At 36.5% G+C, this 19138-nt stretch overlaps 1 protein-coding gene across 4 annotated transcripts; it reads left to right on the top strand.

Moving 5' to 3' along the window:
• Positions 1–4822: 4822 nt before the first annotated feature.
• Positions 4823–16808, top strand: LOC129257810 (serine/arginine-rich splicing factor 3-like). 4 transcript variants are annotated; one of them, XM_054896218.2, is made up of 5 exons: positions 4823–4907; positions 11202–11472; positions 11987–12241; positions 14248–14313; positions 15561–16808. In XM_054896218.2, the coding sequence occupies exons 2-5, from the start codon at positions 11228–11230 to the stop codon at positions 15565–15567; spliced, it is 573 nt and encodes a 190-aa protein (XP_054752193.1). In that variant the 5' UTR covers positions 4823–4907; positions 11202–11227; the 3' UTR covers positions 15568–16808. The 4 variants fall into 4 exon arrangements, with proteins under 4 accessions (XP_054752193.1, XP_063952471.1, XP_063952469.1 ...); XM_064096401.1 differs by lacking the exon at positions 4823–4907 and adding an exon at positions 5066–5199; XM_064096399.1 differs by lacking the exon at positions 4823–4907 and adding an exon at positions 6729–6904.
• Positions 16809–19138: the final 2330 nt, after the last annotated feature.

Raw genomic sequence — 19138 nt, 5'->3', positions numbered from 1 at the left:
ATATGACGTCCAGGGCTTCATTGGAATCGCGCCCCTCCCTCCCCGACCTTTGCCAATGAAACCAAAATGAAAAGAAGACGCTGATCATATTGAACAATAGAGATGATTATAAACTTATCCTCGCAAAATTCCTTCTTTGCTTAAGATTGTAACGATTATCCTCCCAGGTGAAAGGAGACTTGAGCGAGCCAGGGGTGGCAGAACGGGGGGGGGGGGGGCACTTACCCCCCCCCCCCAAAAAAAGTAATTGCTAGTAGGAAAAATGCCCTTTTTTCAAATGGAAAGTGCCTTTTTCAGTATAAAATACACTTTTTGTAAAACAATACATTTTAGGTTAGAAAATTACATTTTTGGCTCACGCTCGCATCAATTATTGTTAATTAGTAAGGTACTCATTCTGTTCTTGGTTACAAAAAGTGCTAGTGTCCAGTTTTCAGGTTGGAATATGACGAATTTTCAGCTCGCTCTCCGCACTCGCCTTATTCGATTGGTGAGATATATATTCTCTAAATCAGTAACTATAATGCAGTCCTTACCAGCTTCCTTTTCTGGTTTCTATAATTATAAATTTAATGTCGCGGTCGGGTCAATTCTTTAGTTAGATACACATCTTTTTCATGATAACAAAACTGCTCGGAATGTTTAATTTTCAGTATTATTAGTACATGTCCAAAAGTCTGAGCTCGCTATTCGCGCTCGCAAGGATGCCCTTTTAACAGATAATTTGTGCGATAATTGACCATATATATTTAATCAGAAATCACTTCAAAAAGGGCTTTGCTCAACTTAATTACTACAAAACACACAACTACTTAACACAGATGATAATCTCATGGTGAAAATATCCGTTTGCATAAAAATGCCCGTTTTGATATACAGTGCGTCCAATAAAAAACGAAACAGAGATTTAGCGATGATTTATCATAAGTTAATCATAAATACAATAGACAAATGACCTATCATTGTAAACATTAGTCTCCTCTTTCATCTGGTACAACATAAAATATTTCGCATGACGCATGAGTGAGTAAGAACGATTTCAAGAAAGGTTACCAAAAAGTCATTTGGCGGGGATATCTGAATTTCAAAAAGAAAACCATATGCTAAAAAGTTCAATATCTACTCTTTATTTTGATGCCTCAATTACAGAAAATGGTCAAGAAATAACAAACTTCTGTTCCTTCGAAACAATGCTTGTATTGCATTAATTTCGTTTACCAAACGTGTTTTCACCCACCGAAGCTATCGCATGGTTGACAAAAGACTTAAACACATAGGAGTAGTGCCGAATTTTTTTTTACAAATTATAATTTTCTCCAAATATTTAAGCCTCTTTATTTACTAAAAGACTTTTGTATGGTTGATCGTAAAAAAAAACGTAGTGTTGAGTAAGTCTGAAAGCTAGCCTGTAAAAACCTCTTCATTTTATGAAGTTATTGAAATTCAAGCATTTTTTCATATAAATTATAAACAGAACTTTGTTATTTCTTGACCATTTTCTGTGATTGAGGTATCAAATTAAAGAGCGGATATTGAACATTTTAAGAATGTGATTTTCTTTTTGAAACCCATATATAACACCCGCCATGTGACTTTTTGGTATCCATTATTAAAATTGTTTTTACTCACTCATGCATGAATGAGAAATCTTGTTGTACCAGATGAAAGAGGGGACTCGAAGCTTAACAATGATAGGTCATTTGTTTATAGTATTTGTGATTAAGTTATGATCTCGGTTTCGTTTTTTTTTAGGACGCACTTTATAAGTGCCTTTTTTGCTTTGACCCCCCCCCCCCAAACGAAAATACGTTCCGCCGCCCCAGCACTGAGCAAGTGAAGACTCTTTAGTCTGTAAGTCTGTACCATAAAAGTTATTAAAGGGCAAGTCTACACCTACAAAAAGTTTATGAATAAAATTAAAAAAAAACAATCAAAGCATAACACTTATCATTTCATCAAAATAATCGGATCTAAAATATGAAAGTCATAACATTTTTAATGGTTTCGCTTAATTTCTCAAAAGTTATATGCACACCCTGATCGGTATGCAAATGAGGGATGACATCACCTACTCACTTTTTATTTTGGATAAATGTATTAAGTATCTTAATTTTATCCATATTTTCATGTGAAACAACGTTTTATTCCTCCCTTAACATGTGGAATTACCATTGTATTAATATTTGTGGTTGTCAAGTTGGTAATTATTGTCAATTCTTTAAAAATTGAAATATGTAATACTTACACTGAAAAGCAAAAATAGTGAATGAGTGACATCATCGACTCTCATTATCACTGAGCTGAGTTTTGCATAAAAACTGTATTGTTAAAAAAGCAAAACTTTAAAATGTCATAACTTGTTTGATTTTGTCTCTTTTTTTTAAAATTCAAATTGACAATTTCTGGGGTTAAATTGGTAAAATGCCAATCCTTCTATTGCCAACTCGTCCACTTGTCACAGGGGCGGCGGAACCGGGGGCAGGGGGCACTTCCCCACCTATTCCCCATAGGATTTTTTTTTTTTCAAAATGGAAAATTACCTTTTTTTTCAAAATGAAATGTGCCCTTTTTCAAAATGAAATACCCTATGAAGTAAAACATGATACATTTTAGGTTAGATAATCACAAAAATGTTGGCTTGTTCTTCGCGCTCGCATCAATTATCGTTTTATTCATGGTTACAAAAATGCTCGGAATTTCCAGTTTTCAAGTTGGAACAGTGGCGTATCTAGGGGTGCAATGGGGGCACGTGCCCCGGGCGCCATATTCAGGGGGCTAACAAAAGGAAAAGGGGCTCAAATGAATACAAGTAAATCAAAAAGAGAAAAGGAATAAAGATGCAGAAAAGTAATACCACACTGAAGGTGATTAATACCCCCCATTTTATATGCTATTTTTGGTAATGTAGTTTCCAACACAGATAATGAATGAATGCCTTTACCCAGCAGGGAAGAATATTAGATTTAGATATTAGATTTAGACCATGAATCTGGGCATCTTAAACACATTTTTTTAATCATGAAAATCAATAATGGGGGCGCGAAGCGCGAGCTGAAAATATTTGATATTCCGATATTTCTTTCTGAACAAAGGGACAATTTAATTGAAAATGTTATTATCTTAGTAATCTAAAAAAGAACGTAAAATTTGACATTAAGGCCTGAAAACTTGACATTTTAAGCACTTGTATATGAATAGAATGCATGATTTATGATATTTTTAACAATTAATGCAAGCGCAAATCACGAGCCGAAATTTTTGATAATCTTCATTAAAAAGGATTTTGTTCTAAAATTACTACAGATGTATACATTAGTCACTAAACAAAATGCGAGCGCGCACAAAATATTGTTTTTGCTTGAAGAAGGAATATTCAAAGCTAAAAGAGAACATATTAAAAAGAAACGACATAACAATTCAGGCAAATAAATAGATTTGTAAATGAATTTTGACCACATAATTTGAATATTATAGCAAAGATAATGAAAAGGTTAAGATGAAGTCTGCTGCCCGGGTCTGCTGATTAGCAAGAACTCCGATCATCATATTATTTATCATTGTATGCCATTTTGGCGCAAGCCTCCTTTTTAACCCAAGACAAAAACATTCCGTGTTCGCTCAAGCAAGAACGAAACTAAAAATTTTTAATGGCATTTGAAAGATACGACTTCAGAGCCTCTATTAACACCAAAATATAGACATCATAATTTGAAACAAATGTTTTATAGATTTTCAAATCTGTCCCTTTTTTATACGCACTGTATAGATTTTTTTTATTTTTTATTCTGGTCATTATATTAAAAATTTCATCTCGCGCTTCGCGCTCGGAGTAATCCTTTAGTTAGATACACATCTCTTTCATGATTACAAAAACTGCTCGGAATGTTTACTTTTCATGTCTTATTACATGAAATGTCCAAAAGTTTGAGCTCGCATAAGGCACGTGCCCTTGACCAAGAAGCGAGTGTTACAACTTCAGATTTGAATCAGAAATCACTTAAAACGGCTTTGCTCAACTCAATTACTTCAAAATTCATGCATATCTCGCGCTTCGCGCTCGTGTTAATTCTTTGGTTAGATTATCATATTTTTCAAAAACTGCTATGAATGTTTAATTTTCATGTCTGTCCAAAAGTTTGAGCTCGCAATTCGGCCCTTTTCACAGTAATTAGCGCCATAATCGACCAGAAAAAGCGAATTTTACAACTTCGGATTTGATTTTTTTCCAATTAAAAAAATTAAAAATAATAATGCCTATCTTATGAATCAGAAATTACTATAAAAAAAAAAGGCTTCGCTCAACTTGATATATTACTTCAAAACACACAACTACTTCACGCAGATATAATCTCAATATATGAATAACCCCATTGTAACATACATGTAAGTGCCCTTTTTTAGCCTATTTGTTCCGCCGCTTCACATGGTCTACCTTCATTTAGTCTAATGCCATCCGTTCGTCTAACAACCGTTTGGTCCAGCATCACCCTAAACAAGCATTTTCCAAATCCTGAAAATGCACCCCTTGATCACTTCACCTAATCACCAGTTCGTCTCTGACCATTTCGTCTCATAACTAGTTGGTCTATAATATACCCATTATAATTTCGCTTTATTAATTCGACCAAAGTGGTATGGACTACATTGCTATTTTGGACCAACTGGCTATTAGACGAAATGGCAATTAGACCATGTGGATAGTGGACGAACTGGAAGACCAAATGATAGTAGATGAGTTGGTAATTGGACAAAATGGAAAATTTGAATAATGTTTCTTTAGGAATAGCCTATAGTCATGTAAAAGTCGTGCGCGTGCGCCGATATCGTGTGCCTGCGCTGCGCGCCCGTAATAGAGCTCAAGCTGCATGCGTTAAACATCTCTTCATTAATAAGCTGCCGGTTTTCATGTGAGTAAATTACATATTTTCATCGGGTATTATACCGTATATGATAAAATAGTTTACTATGAAATGGTTTTTCGGATTATGTACATAATTTTTGATGATTTTGGTGATTATTGAATGGAGATGAGTGCAAAATTAACTCGGCCGACCCGGCTTTCCTCTCTCAAACTCAAAGACAAAGTCAGAGTCAGACTGCGCTGCCTGGCTTTCCCCGGCCTTGACACTGACAGTGTGGGAGCTTCATTTCAACTACCTCGGCTGGGAGTGGGAGAGAGTTCCAATCATTGACCACTCGGTGACTAAAAGCTTGCCTTCTCACATTTGTTCTGCATCTTGGCTTTACAAGTTTGAACCTATGACCTCTTGTAGTACTGTCAACTAGTTGAAAAAAGTGGTCTGGGTCACTCATTCAATAGACCTTATCGCAAATAGCATCTGTCGCGTGAGGGCGTCTGTCATCGCAGAGCCAGAGGATCACGGGATGCGAAAGGGGGCAAACGCGGAATCGGCTTTCGGGAAGCCATACAACGCCATATGTTTTGTGTAGTGTCACTCAAAATCCAAGTTTTTTGTTATTTTGGGGGAAATATAGTCCTTTTTTGCAAGTCGGGCTGTTTAGTTTGATCATACAATTTCTATATAGGGGGTGCATGAGACAAATCTAAAGCCAAAAATAAGCTAGTATATATATATATATATATATATATATATATATATATATATATATATATTTATATATACATAATAATATTAATAGGCCTATGACATGCAGAATACTATAAATCTGAATTTATTTAAATTTAAAACATTTTAAGTTTTAATAAAATTAAAAACATTTTATGATCCCGTATAGGCCCTATCCCTCAAACCTCTGTAATTTTATTTTGTCTGAAACTGGATATTTAATTCATATAAATGATATATATTCCATTCATTTGAAATAAATCTTATTTCAACATTTACATATTCAATTAATTTCATCGCATTCAGTCACTTCTCTTTCAGATCACCTTCCTCATTAAATTCTTTTTTCTTTTTTTTTGTGCTTATTTTTCTATCAATATACTTTCATCTATTCTCATTTTTTGGTTATATTTCATTCATTATTTTGTCTATGCATGCCACTTATAAAACTTCAGAATGTCCGACCACGATCCTGAATAATTTGCAATAATATTATGTAGCCTATCTGTGGAGAGAAAAAGAAAACACAGCTCGGTTTATAGGCCTACTCTGAATAAAATCATGATTGAGATAATTATTTATGAAACATGTATTCTTGACTATCGATTGATATTACAAAAATATAACACTAGAATAAAGTAATCAAATCTACTGCAGAGTTTGTTTTATTGATCATCATTTTATTATTGCTTGGAATTCTGGGACCAGTTTCCTCCACTGCCTCGCCGACGTACCCCTGGGCCGAGAGTGCATGCCCGCTGTCCGTGCATACAATTCAAAGCACACAGCAGCTGCACAGCTCAAAATACGCACAGACAGTGCGCGAAAATGAAAGAAAATTGCACTTGTCTTCATAAAATCTGTGGTAATTCTTGCAGCTATAGACGGCACATATATCTCTGCCACCTATGATTAAGAAGAAAAGTAATGTTAGACTCTGGAACAAATATGACGAGGCGTTTACTGGAAGTTAGCAAAATGTTGGCTGCGGGCGTCGATCGTATTTTGATACACTATGGAAATCGTACACTTTATTGTCGGCTGCTTGCGCTCGCATGGTCGCATCCGGACAACAGCGGCGCTATTGCCCCCTTTGCGATCCCATGATCCTTTGCGTGAATCTATTTGCGATAAGGTCTATGAACAAGGTTATGGTCTGGGTTAAGCCTGTCAACTTCATGAGTGATCTTGTACACTTGAATCATGTCACCTTTCTTTCTTCTGTACTATAATATTACCCGGCTAAGCTAGGCGTTCATAGTGCACACAGCTTTTTAAGGAATTACTTCCTACCGGTACCCATTTACCTCACCTGGGTAAGTGTACCATTATGAGTAAGTGTACTAAATATCTCATAAAAATTTGAAAGAAATATAGGATTTTCTTGGAAAAAATCTCGGGCAGTCATGAGATTGAAAAAAAAAAGGTAGTTGGTATCTCATGTCTGCGCCCCCATTCACTTTGCACACAATTTGGGGATTTTGATGAGAAAGGCTGCATTTTGAGGCCGTCACATGAAATGCCCGAAATTAATTATTTTTCCACCATTTTTAGTCGGATTTTTTAATGAATATCTGTCTATATATTGCATGTGTAATGCTAATGTCTGTGTTCGTTGCATATCTTTTACTAGAATCGCGCAGATATGCGTGTGCGCAGAAAAGGGGGACCGCGCAGACTTGGGGGAATGGGGGAACTTGCCATACATGTATGCATGATCCTGTGGCTGTATTATTGTATATGACCCACTTAATTGAAGTGAAAGCGGCTGGGGATGTAGACAGCTAGCAGCTGTCTATTTAGAGGAGTTTTTAAACATTTTTAAAAAATTCTCTTTGTACACAGACGGCTGGTGATCGTGCAGCCGCCATTATTACTGTAAGGGGTTAATAATGCAAAATCCCCCCGACGGCAACGGGGCTCATCAATTCTTGTCTTTATTTCATAAAAATATATAAAAAGAACTAAACCAAAATGAAGATATTTATTCCGTTTTGGCCTGAAATGCACCAAATCGTAAAAAAATAAACTTAAAAGCAAAAAATGGTGACTGTCGCGCAACTCCCACTTCCCTGGTTTATCCGAACTTAAGGACGTTCCACAGTTATATTTGTGCGCATTATGATCTGCGCATAGTTTACACTCTGCGCACTGACGTCACAATGGATGAACAGGTGATTAATTAGCTGCGGGTATGAGCTGATTTTTCTCATCTTCTGCACTTTAACTGCAGATCCGATGCGTTATTTCATGAAGCTAAAAAATTGAATTATTCCATGGACCATTCAAAAAAATATTCTCTACAATTTCAAAATACTTTACTCTGCAGTGCTGCCAAGAATCACGAATATTAGCCCGAGTTTGAATAAATGGTAGAGTGGTTTTGATTTTTTCTTCACATAGATACTAAGCATTCGGCCCATTTTTGGTGTTTTAAAAAGCACATTTGCTCTAATAAAAATGCTGATAGTTCAAACACAAGCACATGAACCCCTATTTTTTAATGTTTGTACCTCTTAGGTATACCTTCCTCTACAACTCTGCAAATTTTGGTGAAAATGACATGGATTTTGAATAAAGTGCAGCATTTATTGTACGTTTGTAGTTTGTTACTGAAATTTTACATTTTTTAGATTGGGATTTTGTTATCTTTTACGCCATTTTTAAGAACTGACAGTGCTGTTAAACTTAAAATTGCAAACAAATAGCACTATTAATAGATTCTCCATTCTAACGATACAATTATTAACTCTCTTGCGAAATTTGATGACTTTTTCATGTATTTTGAATGAGTAATGGAGGTTTAAACTCATTGTAGTAATCTTGGGCGGTCTAAAAATGCCAAATTCTTTTGAATGCGCAATTCTTAAGAACATCAATTTGGGTGAACTTTGAAGCTCTATAGCAAAAAATCAAGCACATGGACCTATGTTAATTTTTGCATATTTCGAATATTAAGGTTCTAAAGTATCTATGTGCAAAGTTTGGTGAAAATGACATGGATTTCACTTTAACTGTGGAACGTCCTTAAACTATTGTCATTGAGTCCCTGTACAGATCGAGTTAGTTACTTAGAACTTTGGTCTCTGTAATTGGTGAGTGGAGCCAACGGAGTTCAGCAGAACAACCAATATATAACAGAGACCGAAGCTTTGGTCTACTGGGGATGAGATCCTGACTGATCAGCGCTGAGGGCCAGGGGGAAACATGCGCCTAGACAGCCCCTGGGGGGGGGGCACTTACATTGACAAGTGGATACCATGCGCGACCAAAAAACACGTAAAAAGGATGTCTTTTTCAAGGGCATGTTACGTACGTTGGGTGTCAAAAACACTAAAACAAGGAAACAAAGGGTATCTATTTTCGCTAGGAAAGCTACGTGTTTAGTTAAGGATCAAATTTGCGAGGGTATAAAAAATTAAGACTATGTTTTATAAAGGAGGTACTTTTTGCCCCAAGAGTCAACAGTACGTGTTTAGAGTATGATTTGCACGAGGTGTGGGAGGTGGGGCTGTACTAAACCCAATGATGTAGGTAAAGGTGAAACCGACGTCCGTGACATAACATTGAAATATCGCTCTACTTGTTTAGGGGTTCAATTCAGGGAATACTTGCCAATAGTATCGTTTGTTTCCAATACTTGTTAAGGGTAGGGTTTCACATGCCAATACTTGTTAAAGGTCAAGTCCACCCCAGAAAAATGTTGATTCGAATAAATAGAGAAAAATCAAACTAGCAGAATGCTGAAAATTTCATCAAAATCGGATGTAGAATAAGAAAGTTATGGCATTTTAAAATTTCCCTTATTTTTCACAAAACAGTGGTATGCACAACTCAGTGACATGTAGATGAGTCGGTCGATGATGTCCATCACTCACTATTTCTTTTGTTTTTTAATGTTTGAATGATACAATATTTCATTTTTTACAGATTTGACAAGAAGGACCAACTTGACTGAACCATATATGATTAAATAATGCTAATTCCACATGTTCAGGGAGGAACTAATCGTTGTTTCACTTGACAATGATTGGAAAATTAGAATAGTTCGTATTTCATATATTAAAATACAAAAGAAATAGTGAGTGGGTGACGTCATCAGTCTCCTCATTTGCATATCGACCAGGATGTGCATATAACTGTTTTGTGAAATTAAGCAAAACTTTAAAATGTCATAACTTTCTTATTTTACATCCGATTTTGATGAAATTTTCAGTGTTATGTTTGTTGGATTTTTCTCTTTTAATTCAAATCAACTTTTTGTCGGGGTGGACTTGTCCTTTAAGGGGTGCATTTTCAGAATATGGAAAATACGTGTTTAGGGTGTTTTTCGAGACTCCATGGTCACGCATGGTATCCACTTGTCAATGGAAGTGGCCCCCGGGAGTAGCCTGGAGGCTTCTGGGGAGTAAAAGTCTTTCTACTACACGTAGGCTTACTCCCCATGAAGCCTGGGGCGGGATGGCATTGGCTAACAAGTACCAACGAATTGGGCAACAATGATAATGCGCCAAACTGCTAGTTATGTTTAGAATGTGATGTTAACACCTATGTAAATGGGCGATAATGTTGGTTGGCAACGTTTGGCAAAAAATTGTTAGTTTTTGTTAAAGAATGACGCTAAAATGAAATGAAATTATTAAAAGTAGAAGAGCGTTTTACTTACATGTTATTGACGCCATCTTGTCTCCTTTGTGATTGCATCTTAGCGACGCAACGCGTCTATAGAGGGCGGCAAAATCATGAGCAGTGCCAATCTAGATTTTAAAAGATACTTGCATCGGCCGATAAATTTCATAATATACAATCCATGATATTTACCGGCCGATGCAAGTATTTTATGCTTCATGGGGAGTAAGCCTACGTGTAGTAGAAAGACTTTTACTCCCCAGAAGCCTCCAGGCTACCCGGGAGACAGCTCTAGTAAAAAAAGAAAGAATTGCTGGACTAACCGATATTACTTAGATTGCATTTTACAAAAAATAAATCAAACAAAATTTATCTTTTATTTTATTAGTGTTAGTCGAGACTCACGAGAGCCCCTTCATGTGAAGATTGTGAACCATACAAAAATTAGTAAAAAGTAAAAATAAAATTATTTGAAGATCAAAATAGTTTGTTAGTGTAACATCACAGTAGAATTTAAAAAACTATTTTGCATATGGCTGAAAAACCATGTAATCAGTCGGACACAGCGCACGGCGAGCTGTCTCCAAAGAGAAAGTTTAGTTATGTGACGTTGCATATGTAAGTATGTACCCTTATCTCATTCTCCTGGGCACAACCAGTGCAGTTAGCGCAATGCTAAGTTCACCCTGATGAAAAGTTTGTCGCATATAAAATAAAAAATAGTATTGGTGAAGGTTTAAAGAAAATCCAATCAATTTTAAAGTTATTATTTTTTTATTTGTGATGTCATATAGATCTAAACAAGCTGCTGCCATTCACAATTCTTTAACTCACTATTACACTAATGAGCAAAGAACAATAGGTCCAGTGAACCAATTCTATTCTATGAGGACATGCAGTCCTTAATACAAACATTAACATGTACATCTTTAATCCATGGTAAGGCTCATGTACATTTATTTCTCATTATTTCTTACATCTCAGCTCAACAAACCACCGGCTAAATCAGAATGTCTCGTTATGGAGGTAGTGGTGGTGGTGGTGGTGGTGGTGGTAGGTCCTCTGCTGAAAGGGGCTGTAAAGTGTACATCGGAAACCTTGGAGAATCTGCCAACAAGTCTGAAATTGAGAAACTATTTGGTACCTTTGGACCCATGAAGAATGTCTGGATTGCAAGGAATCCTTCAGGCTTCGCGTTCGTTGAGTATGATGATCCCAGAGATGCATCAGATGCCGTAAAAGGTATGGATTCAAGGTATGTATCACTCGTTTCCTGAAACCACCCAGACTTTAAGTTTCAGGTCACATGACCAGGTCAAAATGTTATTCAGGGTCAATGAACCTTGGCCATGTTGGGGGTATTTGTTGAATTGCCATCATAACTTTGATAGGTTATGGATCTGGTTCATGAAACTTGGACATAAGAGTAATCAAGTATCACAGAACATCCTTTGCTAGTTTCAGGTCACATGACTAGGGTTAAAGCCATTTAGAGTCTGTGAACCTAGATTATGTTGGGGGGAATCAACACAAAATCTTAACCAAGGTTAAGTTTTTTTAAATGCCAAAACTTTTAAAGTATATGGATCTAATTTATGAAACTTGGACATAAGAGTAATCAAGTATGCATGAGTTTCAAGTCACATGACCAATGTCAAAGGTCATTTAAGGCTAATGAGCTTTGGCCATATTGGGGTGTTTGTTTAATTTGTTCCAGAACTTTGAATTGATTATTTATTCCCCTTTTTTAAATTCCTGTTGAAATTAAGAACCATCTGTGGAGAGAGGGCTCGTGTGGAACTAGCTCGGGGGGAATCAAGAAGACGAGGTGGTGGTGGCGGCGGTGGAAGAGGTTTCCGAGGAGGCAACCGTGGTCCCCCAAGGGGAGATAGCAAGTGCTATAACTGTGGGGATCATGGACATTTTGCCAGAGAGTGTCCCGATGGAGGAGGAGGAGGAGGAGGGGGTGGTGGGAGGCGCAGCTTTGGAGGCAGTGGTGGTGGACGGCGAAGGAGCTACTCCAGGTATGCTTAGTTTATTAACAAACTGAACAAGATTTGTATGAAGTTTTTGAACATATATATATTATTTCTATCTCATTTTAAGTAGTGCAATCATGTATGGGGAAATAACAGTTTTCTTCAATTCAAGGAGGTGTTTTGAAGATGAAATGACATACCAAGGATATGTCCTACTTTGTGTATGGACGTCTTTTATTTTATGAAGAAAAAGGATTGCAAAAAAAATTATTTAGATTTGTTTCAGATGAGGCTGTTTCTTTAACAGAATGTGCTACTTACTTAGTAATATTTTTATTGAAATCTTTATTGACTTAAAAGTTAAAACATAGAATTTGTAATTGTGGCATTATGTATTATTCCTGGAGCATTATAAGTTCTGCTACCTCTTGATTTGATACTTGTTATTTAAGAGATGTCTCCAAGGTCCTTACTCGCTGGTGCAAGAAAATTTTTTGTTTAAATATTATGTGTTTATTATGCATGCATGTTACAAATTATGTGTTTTTGTATTATAGATTTTATGATGATAAATACAAACCTTGGTCAGAATACTGTGACCATTCAATCCTTCCTCCTTTTCAGGACTCTCCTTTTAACGGCTTCACAGCCAACTAACGCCTTGAGCCTTGTTGTAAAGCCCTTCAGGAATCCACCATAATGCACTTTCATTCTATACCCTTGAGCAGCTAGTCGACGGAATGTGATCTTTTCATGATAAAGACCTGTTCGGCAGAGGGTAAAAAGAAGTCTTGCGCTTGAACCCTCTTCTTCACATTGCACCATTACGCCAAATCTGCACTTCGGGTTCATTAAGAAAAATCATAAAAAGCTTCAAAATCGCGACGAAAAAGGGGCTTCAAAATTGGCAAGTCACCACCACCTTCTTGCAAAGGCTTCGATTCAGGTCACGCCGATATGCACTCATTTGCAACGTTTGCGACTTGTGACTTCAGTTAGTCGGAGACTGCGGCCTTCAAATTCATAATGGCTTCAGGGTTATGCTACTTTCGTCACTTGGTTCTGCACTTGGTAAAAAGATCACGTATACGTCGGGCTTCCTCAATCCAATGCGCGTCCTACTGCTTTCTCCTGCGTTAGTCCTTCGCTAGGCCTTCGCTGCTGACAAAAAGGGAACCTTAAGCTCCCTTTTTGTCCAATTTCTTCACCCTTCTGTTTCTACAGGCAAAAGAGGTAGTAAGTCCAGGTTTCTATTTAAAATATATTTATATATGTAAAATGTTAAAGAGTATATTTTTTTAATAGCAGATTTCATATTTCATTTTCATATTTCAACACCTTGGGGATGTTTCACAAAGATTCAGTGCAATATGCATACATGTTGAAGTTTAAGTTTCATGCAGTATATAATGCATCAGCTCATTGGTAGGCCAACGACATTAATCAATCAGATTATGCGTTGTGTTGGTGACTCCACATGTAAGTCACATGCAACTCTTTGTGACTCATGACTGGAACTCATGACTGGAACATGCTCTTGGGTCCTCAACCAATTACATCACTTACCACAAGAAAGGGTCACCAGTCGTGCGTAAAGTCATGCATATCTTGCAAATTGTTTTATAAAACAAGTTTCGGATTTATTTGTTGCTTCACTACGAGTCACAAAAGAAGTAGGAATCTCTAAATTCATGCTTTATTCTGATTATTTTTTTAATAGGGAAGTATCTAACTGTATTTCATATTTGAATACACAAAAGAAGCTTGAAAATTATGTTCCAAAATTGATTTGTTTAGTATTTAAGCAATCTCTTTCAAATGAGATTTCCTCAAGTTGCTTCTGTACCCAATGATTGCTTGACGAATAGCAGGAATTATGGTGTGATGATTTTGTGAAGAAGATTGTTTTATGTCATCTATATTGTTATTATTTGTATAAATTAGCATATTTTTTGTCTGCAGCAGGATCTGACATGAAACAGGAAGGTTTGTATTGGACTTAATAAGTAAGAAATCAGGGTTCAAAATATTTTGTTTCTTTTTCCTAACAGATCTCGATCCCGATCTCGCTCTCCATTCCAAAAACGAGGTGGATACAGTCGTAGCAGAAGTCGAAGGTAATTAATAGCCATGCTTAAAAGGGCACAGGCATGGGTCTGTTTCACAAAGCGATACGGATGATTAAAGATCATTGAAAGTACAGTTGAAGTAAGCACTGATTTCACAAGAAAGTCTGTAAAACCGAGATCAATTGCCACTATATCATTGTGGATATAGTGATCTAGATCCATCAAAGTGAACTTTATGAAATCATCAAATCTAAGCTAAAAATAAAATGATCACACTGTAAATCACCAACACAGATATTAAAGCACATCATAGGAATAATACATTTATTTGGTGATAATGACAAGTAATAAGATATTCATTTTCTCCAACAATATCACAAGGGTAACACAGCAACTGTTGTGAAGTCTGCCTGTGAAAAAAATCATAGGCAGACAGGGTGGGAATCAAACCCACAGCCTATGGATTACTAGACCAGTGTCATAACAACTAGACCACAGGAGTGCCCTAAGTGATTTGTGTTCAAGCTTTCCCATAATTAGATATCAAATCAAAGTGATAAAGACGAGTAAGAAGATATTCATTTTTCGCCAGCAATATCACAAGGGTAATAAGCAACTGCTGTGTAAAGTGTGTCTTATTAATTTTTTTATTAAACTGTTAATCGACGGACAGAGGTCATCGAAAAACTCTGTCTATTACTGTAAACTACATGTAAGTTTTTCACAAACATTTTGATTTATTAATATTAACTTATTTTTCCAGAAAAATAGTTGTTTTATCAACCAATAAATTAGTTTATCTCTTGATCAACAGTTGTTGATTTAAAAACACTGTTTCGGGATAAAATTGGTATTTCTTTTAAAAAGCAAACTTTCTTGACAAACTCTGTTTATCAACAAAAAATCAACAGAGGTTTTCTCGATAAACTTAGTTTTTTTTACTTGAGAAACAGCACTTTTTGCCAAACTCTGTTCATCAAGTGAAAAGCTAATTTTATGGAGTAACGAACTGAGTTTATTTTAGGGTTAAGAAGATGTATATTTTGGGGCGAATAATTGAATTTACTGTTTATATTTTTTTTCATCAATACACTGCATTGCCTGTAGAGTACAAACAGCTTGTGATAAGTACTTCCCTTGTCTGGGATTGTCTCCCGAAACTACAGTCCTTCTTTCATACACCTGTCAAAGATCTTGAATGCATCTTTGGTTCAAAGATCAAACAATTCAAATTTTTTATCTTAAAAATGACCAACATTGATGTTTTCTGTTTGTTTTTCCTTTCTCTGTTACAGTCGTTAAGGGATGCAGGCGTAGTCGCAAGATCAACATGTGCTTTAAATGTAATGGATTAAAATTATCAAGTGGAGGATCAATCCAGCTCTGCTCTGATTGGCTGGTTCTTTGGAAGCATTCTTCAAACGCACCAATTACCAGCCATAATCTTTCTCGTGGAGTAAGTGGTTGATCCGTATATTACATGATGTTGCGAAAGTTTGTCTGATCTTGTTGCCGGTCATGGCACAATATTCTGGTTGTTTACTGCGGTTGCTGTACGACTCTTTGTGCAAGTTGGAGAGGCTCTTCTCTATGTATTTTTTAGTCATTTGTTTGTGTATCTGCATTATTTTTTTATAATGTTCCTGTAAGTTATTGAATTCATTGAATTTGTGCTACCATCCTATAATGGAAGCTTTTGAACCTCAGACATAGATTGATTTTGATTTCGAATCATGTCTTGTTCCCTGCGCTTGGCGAAATATTGAAGGAAATTAATTTGTACTATGTCGATACTCAGTGGCATCGGTTATTAACTATATACCATTTAAGGGAATGTAAGTGATGTGAGATTCATACCATTTTAGTATCCTAATTTCCTCACAATAACCTTTGGTATTGGGAAGTCTATTGAAACTGTAAATGCATGAAATAGGGTGCGAATGGCAGTGTCTTTAATTTTCTTTGTTGCTTTTTTTTCTTTTCATAATTTTTTGAGTAAATGGATATTTAAGGATTCAAAAGCTCTGGCAATGATATTGTGTACAAAACACAGCTTTCCAACTGCATTTGTATATTATCAAGGGGCCTTTAAATTTAGTCTACTGTAGAATGTAGATGCAAATTTGGACTATCATATTGTGTATTCATGCATCAATTCACATCTGCTCCATTCAGCGCTTTTCATTTTGACCAGTTTATCATTTTACGGGCACATCTTGTTAATGCAATATTAAGAACTTTTTTTAAACAGATAGCATGAAGATATACTGTTTTAAATGATTGTATTGGTATGGGGGGATGCAAGAATATTAAAACATCAGCATTCTTGAAAGAAATTTATTTATTGACACAAACTTGCAATTAGTCAAGTCTTGTATTTTAATATATTTCCTGGTTTCTGACCACATGGGTTTTAAAATTTTTTTTTATTGTTCAGGGTGTTAAGTGTGTAAATGTAATGATTGTCAGATGTAATAACAAAGTACCATTTATTGTAAGTTTTTGTCATATAAAGACCAATAAATAAGATTATCACTATCACATTCATACTTGTATGAAAGTTTGGAATTCTTGAGAGTAATTGTAAAACCAGAGTGGCGAGTAGTCTACAGAGTTCCACATGGTAAAGGTAATTCATGATCGCGTTCAGACGCATTTGAATGGATTTGGAAGTATTTGAAAGTGTTCAAAAGCTTTTGAATGCATTTGAATGTTTTTGAATGTATTCAAAAGTATTTGAATGTATTTGAGTGTAATTGAAAGTATTTGAATGTATTCAATAGTATTTGAAAGTATTTTGATTGTAAGGAGCCGGGTGAGATTCTCTGTCATTGTAAATTTCACAAGGGGTGGGATGGAAGGGAGAGAGCCTAGACTATCAGGAGATGTGATAATGTGGAAAGAGATGGGGCGACATGGACAGGGGAAACGGACATCAGGGTTCCCACAGTCGTGGAAAATCCTGAAAAAAATTGTGGTCAGGAAAAAGTCAGGGAATTTTGAAAGTTTGTGGAATGTCATGGAAAAGTCGTGATATTGCATTTACCTCTTGGCTTCGGCAGCTTTCCAGTTTGTCGCAACTCTCATACCCTGTGATCATACTCTGCTATTATAATTGGTGTTCATGATTTCCATTTTTCCCAGTTTTGTGACATCCCAAATTCATAACTCCCGGGACGTCAGAGGAAGTCATGGAAAGCAGCAATTTAGTCATAGAAAAGTCATGAATTCTGTTTTCAAATTTATGTGGGAACCCTGGACATAGATGTAAAGGGAGTAGTGATGAAAAAAAGCTAGAAAGGTTTCTCTTTTTTTTCGGGGGGGGGGGGGGTGGTGCAGTCTGCCCCCCCCTGACGAGCCACAACCCATGCAAAGGACGTATCCCTGCCCCCCCCCCTGACGAGCTTGAAAGACCTTTTTTGCCCCCCCCCCCCCCCCCCTGACGAGCCTGAAGACTTTTTTTTTTTTTTTTTTTTTTTTTTGCTTTTCAATTTTTTTTCTGGTACGAAATCCTTTATTTGTGATTGAAGACTTTTTTTTTTTTTTTCTTAATTTTTTTTCTGGTACGAAATCCTTTAGTTGTGATTGAAAACCTTTTTTTTTTTTTTTTTTTGCTTGTCAAATTTTTTGGCGGACGGTTTTGCCCCCCTGTGGAAATCTTAGGTACGCCACTGGTGTGGTGTGAAGAGAGAGGGCCGGTGTGAGGGAGAGGGCACGAGAAAGATGAATGAGAGGGGGGGGGGGGGTCCGATAGTTGAGAGACAGCGGGTGAGCTAGAGAGTGTGTAGATGAGTTATCAAAGGGGTACTCCAGGCTGAAAAAAGGAGTGATTTGAACAGAAAGAGTAAAATCAGATGAACAAAACAAGCCACTTAATAAAAAATGGATGAGGAATAACAATTCTACACCCGTTCTCATGAAAATGTAGTGAGCAAGCTGATGATATTAGCTCCCGACCTATACTTTTGTATTCAGTTACTGTTTACAAACTATGTCCCTTTACTCCTTGAATTTTATATATTCTTTTAGCCTGGAGTCCCCTTTGAGAAAGACGGGAAAATATATAATACGGGTGAGCTGCCTGTATGAGCAAGATCATTGGCGTAATGAGCCAAACATTTTGAGGGAGCTAGATATGGTGTCCTGGGCCAAATATAAAAAAGTTGTGAGCGAGCGAAGTGAGCCAGCAAAAATTTCGACAATTTAATTAAGTATGTAATAATACTACTACTAATAATATGAAAATTAATGCACCGGTATCCATCATAGACATGGCGCAATAAAGAAAAGAAGACAATGGAAACCTACTTAAAAAGGGGGTAGAATTATGATTATGTGATAGATTTTGACATAGTATTCGGAAAATAATATCAAATTTCACCCTTTTCTCTTTCCTTTCTTTGCTGGGATTGGTCTGGAATATATATATTTTTTTTTTTTGGGGGGGGGGAACACCCCAAGTACCCCCATCCTTACGCCACTGAGTGAGATCGTTTAAGAGAGAGAGAGGGAGAAGTTGGGTTGAGAGGGGACGGTTGGGAGATAACCTAGTGAAAGTGAAAGGGGAAAAAAGCTAGATGGCGGTAATAAGTGGCGTATGACTGAAACTTCTTGTCTTGTTGAGGACTTCAAAACCTCTGTTCTTTACCAAATTGGGTCTGAATTCTCTTCTCACCTTTTTTTATTGTGTCATTTAATTATTTTCTTTTTTAAACTCCCTGTTCACAACAAAAGTTTCAATATATATAATACAACTCTAGCTCATGAGTATGGGGGGGGGGGGGTGTCGTTTCAGCAATGTTATTTAGGGTGCGGAATTGTGCTATTCTGAAAAAAAAATCATGCGAGCAAACCAGGCGACCGAGCTTTACAA

This window comes from Lytechinus pictus, chromosome 3 (assembly GCF_037042905.1).
Source record: "Lytechinus pictus isolate F3 Inbred chromosome 3, Lp3.0, whole genome shotgun sequence".
NCBI lineage: Eukaryota > Metazoa > Echinodermata > Echinoidea > Temnopleuroida > Toxopneustidae > Lytechinus > Lytechinus pictus.
The sequence above is the reverse complement of the archived record's forward strand: the minus strand, read 5'-3'. Positions and strand labels throughout refer to the sequence as shown.